Here is a 5,194-nt window from a genome sequence, read left to right on the forward strand (position 1 = left end):
TGTGTGTGTGTGTGTGTGTGTGCCTGTGGGGGTGTGCACGCACGTGTGTCTCTGTGTGTGTGTGTGTGTGTGTGCCTGTGGGGGTGTGCACGCACGTGTGTCTCTGTGTGTGTGTGTGTGTGTGTGCCTGTGGGGGTGTGCACGCACGTGTGTCTCTGTGTGTGTGTGTGTGTGTGTCTGGGGGTGTGCACGCACGTGTGTCTCTGTGTGTGTGTGTGTGTGTCTGGGGGTGTGCACGCACGTGTGTCTGTGTGTGTGTGTGCCGCACATGCTGCCCATGTCCGTGTGTTGGGGTGTGCGTGCATCCCTGGGACTGGGCTTCCCAAGGCTGGTCCCGTTGGGAAGCTCGCTGCTCCTTGCTGCCTTGGGGTTGTGGGGGGAGGTCGAGCATGGCACGCAGGCAGGAGGAGGTGGTGCTGGGGGTTACCCTGGCTTGGAGGGGCAGGGCGTGGTGCACAGATGGGAGGAGTTGATGGTGGGGGGTACCCCGGCTTTGGGGGCTGGCAGGGGGTTGCCCCAGCTTTGGGAGGGGGCAGGGGGTTATCTGGTGGTGCTGGGGGTTACCCTGTCTTGAGGGGCAGGGCGTGGTACACAGGTGCGAGGAGGTGATGGTGGGTGGTTACCCTGGCTTTGTGGGGGCAGCAGGGGGTTATCCAGCTTTGGGGTCACATCCAGGCTGCTGCGCTGGCTTTCCAGGGAGCCCCTGTCCTGGCCCTGTGCTGGGCCTGCAGCTGTGCCCCCACCCCGGGGCCCTGGCCGCATGCCCGCTGCTCTGATTTAGTGCCGCCCTCTCTGTTTGGCTCTCAGGCCCAGCGTGCCGGCGGAAGCCATGGCACTGGTGGTGCACATCCTCGCCTGCCTCCTGGGCACGGGCTCGTGGGTGGCCATCAACGGCATGTGGGTGGAGCTGCCCCTCCTTGTGCCCCAGGTGCCGGAGGGCTGGTACCTGCCGTCCTACCTCACGGTGCTGATCCAGTTCGCCAACGTGGGGCCGCTCTTCGTCACTCTCATGCACCACCTCCAGCCCAGGCAGCTCAGCGAGGCCGGCACCATCTACACCATCATCAGCCTCGGGGCGCTGGCCTGCGTCCTGCTGGCCTTCTTCTGGCAGGAGACCAGCATGGTGGGGGGCGCAGCCCACAGCACCGCCCTCCTCATCCTTCTCTTCTTCCTCTCCCTGGTGGACTGTACCTCCTCCGTCACCTTCCTGCCCTTCATGTTGCGATTCCGGGCCCAGTACCTGACCACCTACTTTGTGGGCGAGGGGCTGAGCGGCCTGGTGCCCGGCCTGGTGGCCCTAGCCCAGGGGGTGGGGGTGGCCCGGTGTGTGAATGGCAGCCTGGCGGGGAACGCATCGGGCACGGGGCTGCGGACGGAGTACCAGCCGGCCAGGTTCTCCATTCGCTTCTTCTTCCTCTTCCTCGGCGGCATGATGGGCCTGTGTCTTGCCGCCTTCGTCCTGCTCAACCACCTCCCGGCCGCCCGGCAGGAGCAGGCCAAGGAGCGGTTCCAGGCCCAGGCCCGGGTGGAGGCAGGCTCGGGCCTGCAGGCCGTGGTGGAGGAGCAGCCCACGGTCAGCCCCAGCGAGAGCTGCTGGCTCAACAGCTACTTCGGCACCGGCACGTACTCCTGGTCCCAGGTGGCCTATATCTTCCTGGTGCTGGCCTGGGTCAACGCGCTGACCAACGCGGTGCTGCCCGCAGTGCAGTCCTACTCCTGCCTGCCCTACGGCAACTCAGCCTACCACCTCTCGGCCACGCTGGCCGCCATGGCCAACCCACTCGCCTGCTTCATCGGCATGTTCCTGCCCAACAGGTGGGCGTCCCGGCGGCCACACAGACGTGCTGCTGCCCCAGCTGGGGGGCGCCCCACATCCGGCCACCGGAGCTGCCCTCCAATGGCACCACGAGCACCGTGGCTTGGCACCGGGCTGGGCAGCTGCAGGAGCTGAGTTTAATGCCCCTGCTGCAGAGGGTGCCAGGATGGTCCAGGGTCACCAAGAGGGCTGAGGGGAGACTGGCACCACTCTGGGTGGGGGTTGGGGCAGGCTGGCGTCACTGGGGAGCTGGGACAGGCGGGTATCACGGGGGGGTCATGGCCTGGGGATAGGGTCTGGGGTCACTGCGAGTCAAGGCGTGGGGGTTGGGGTAGGCTGCCTGGGGGAGCTGGGGGAGCTGGAGCAGACAGGTATCATGGTGGGGCAGGACCTGGGGGTCTGGGGCAGGCTGGGGGAGCTGGGGCAGGCAGGTATCACGGGCGGGGGCAGGGCCTGGAGGTCTGGGGGACCTGGGGCAGGCAGGCATCACGGAGGGCAGGGGAGCAGGACCCGGGGGTCTGCGGATAGGGGCTGGTATCACTGGGGATCAGGGCCTGGGAGTTGGGGCAGGTGGGTATCATGGTGGGGCAGGGCCTGGGGTAGGGGCTGGGGTCACTGGGGCTAACTGACGCTTCTCCCTTCATCCCCCGGTGCTTTGCCCCCCAGGTGTTTGCTGACGCTCGGCCTCCTGTCCGCGGCGGGCTCCGGGTTCGGCTGCTACCTCATGGCCATGGCGGTGCTGAGCCCATGCCCGCCCCTGCTGCACAGCCACGCCGGGGTGGTGCTCGTCGTAAGTCAGCGCAAGCCCCCGCGCCGGCCCTCTGCCCTTCGGCCAAGGGATCCCGACTCCGCCACGGGTCCCTGGCGTCGGCAGGCAGCTGCGCAGTCCCACTGCCCCCCGTCCCCCACCCCCAGGCCCGGGATGAGTAGCCTGCTTGGTGCCCCCCATAGGGGCCGCGTTGGGAGGCCAGGGCTGGGCCTGCCTGACGTGCCGCGCTCTCCCCTGCCCAGGTGCTGTGCTGGGTTCTCTTCGTGGGCTCGCTGTCCTACGTGAAGCTGATGATCGGCGTGATCCTGCGGGACGAGGGGCACAGGGCCCTGGTGTGGTGCGGGGCCGTGGTGCAGCTGGGCTCCATGCTGGGGGCCCTCACCATGTTCCCGCTGGTCAGCGTCTACAGCCTCTTCCACTCCGGAGACCCCTGCAACACCCGCTGCCCCAGCTGAGCCGCGCTGCCTCCAGCCCGGGGGACTCCGTGGGTCCAGCCTCAGCGCTCGCTCGCGGGCCCAGACGGGGCTTCCCCGGGAACACTCCTCCTACTGGCACAGCACCACCGTCCTCTGCTGGATGAACTGCGCCAGCCAGCATCATCAGCCCTATACTGCTACCAGCTACTGGTGATACGCCATTAGCTCAAGTCGGTGGGGCCTGGGCTGAGGAGCTGGAGTTTTTGACCTCTGTACTGGCTGCCACTGTGATGCAGGGAGTGGCCAGTGTGCAGTGCTGGGATAACTCGCATGGCCTAGAAAGCCACAGATGTGTTTGTTCCACTCAGGTTATTACACTGTGCCCACCACCCTGCCATCCTCTCCCCCTGGGGACAATTCTAAGCACTGAGCAAGAGCTGCTCCATTAACCCCCTGGTAGATCAGGATTATGCCCATTTTACACATGGGGAAACTGAGGCACTGGGAGGTGAAGGGACTTGCCCAAGGTCACCCAGCAAGTCAGTGGCTGAGATGGGAATAGAACCCAGGAGTCCTGCCACCCGCTGCTGTGCAAGATGACAGGAGCAGCCCAGTGCCTTCAGAGATCCCCATCACCTGGGTACCGGAACGTGTCACCGGGCTGCTCTCGGTCAGCTGCTGAGCTGCCTGGTAAAAGCTGCTCCAGGAAACAACTCCCACTTCCCCCAGGGGGTTTGAAACATCAGAGCCAGGATGGGCTGGGACCAACTGTGCTGCCCCAGAGCAGGTAAGGACTGGACCCTGCTCCCCAGCCCGCCGCCCTCCCTCAGCCTGTCCTGAAATGGACAGTGGGGCCTGGCCTCCCTGCTTAGACTAAAGGTCACCAGGTGTGAGGTGTATGAAACCCATTGGTCAGGGTGTTTGTCCCCTCTAGCTGCTGGGCCACAGAGGATAAGAGCCTACTACTGCTGCAGCAGCCCATGACCAGAGTGAGTCCTCTAGCTCAGACAGCAGAATTCTGTGCTGTGAAACCGAAGGGCCCCAGTTCTAATCCTCCTGCCTACGTGTGCTCGAGCCATTCCCTGCTAGGCAGCCCACCCCCTGTGGGCAGCTAGCACCAAGCAGGGCAGCAGGTTGCTCTTAGTGTGGGTCCTAGGAAAGGCTGGGTGACCATGTTGAGGGGAAGGGGTGACCCCTAACAACTCCCCGGTGAGGTGCATTAATTCCTGGGTAGAAGTTTGGCTCCCCTTCTGTGTCCAACCCAGCTGGCAGGTTCCCAAAGAAGCTCCCAGAGGCCATTGTTGTGGCTCGGGTGATTCAAAGGGGGAGCGTGATGGGTTCCCTGGGATGCTGCAAAGTGGTACTGTGGTACCACTAAGCTCTCTGGCTTACTCACTGGGGCTCCCTCTCACATGGTGAGGCTGTGGCAAGCTGCAAACCCCTCCAGGTCCTGAACTCACCCAGCCATCCACAGGCAGGGACATGTCCAGCTGAGTTACATGACTGCTTCTCCCAGCCACTTATGAGCTAACAGCAGAGAGACTCCAGCCAGTTGCCCCCAGAGCTGTACCATCCTGCCCTGATCACAAGCCTGACCAGTGTAAGTTTATAACCCAGCCCGCCCCCTCCCTCAACGTGGCGAGGACACGCACCAGTTTTTGGATACTAAGCAGAAGTTTCCCCAGCACTTCAAGCAAAATACACGGTTTTAGTTAAAATATAAAACACGTTTATTAACTCCAGAAAGATCGATTTTAAGTGGTTATAAGTGGCAGGCAGAAAAGGACAGAGATGGTTTGCAAAGAGAAGAAAATAAGTGCCCAGTCTAAATTCTATAGACTAAAGAGCATTGGAAAGAAGCAATGTCCTCACCCCACTGCCGGTTACAGTCCTTAACGCTCAGAATTCCCTCCTGACGTCTGAACCAGTGCCCTCCGATGAGCTTCATCTTCTCAGCATCCCAGTTGTTTCCAGTGTGGGGCGGGGGGTGGAGAAAGGCTCCTCATGCTGCAACTGTTCCTTATTTTGTACCTTTGGCCCATGTGCCTGGCAGAAGCCAGCCCTGCTGGGCCCCGAGTCACGGTGACCGATCAGTTCCCATTGTGTGGTGCTTGGGCAGTTGAGTCACACATTTGATTAATGGGTGGTCACTGGTCAACCCCGACCGGGGCAGGGATCCTTTGCCGGTAACTA

General features: G+C 62.9%; 1 protein-coding gene across 1 annotated transcript; it reads left to right on the forward strand.

The window, feature by feature from the left end:
• Positions 1-829: 829 nt before the first annotated feature.
• LOC144260244 (riboflavin transporter 2-like) lies at positions 830-3,040 on the forward strand. The gene is made up of 3 exons (XM_077808800.1): positions 830-1,815; positions 2,483-2,606; positions 2,828-3,040. Exons 1-3 carry the CDS (start codon positions 830-832, stop codon positions 3,038-3,040), a joined length of 1,323 nt encoding a protein of 440 aa, XP_077664926.1.
• The last annotated feature ends 2,154 nt before the right edge of the window (positions 3,041-5,194 follow it).

The sequence above is a fragment of the Eretmochelys imbricata genome, chromosome 2, assembly GCF_965152235.1.
Source record: "Eretmochelys imbricata isolate rEreImb1 chromosome 2, rEreImb1.hap1, whole genome shotgun sequence".
In the NCBI taxonomy this organism is placed as follows: domain Eukaryota; kingdom Metazoa; phylum Chordata; order Testudines; family Cheloniidae; genus Eretmochelys; species Eretmochelys imbricata.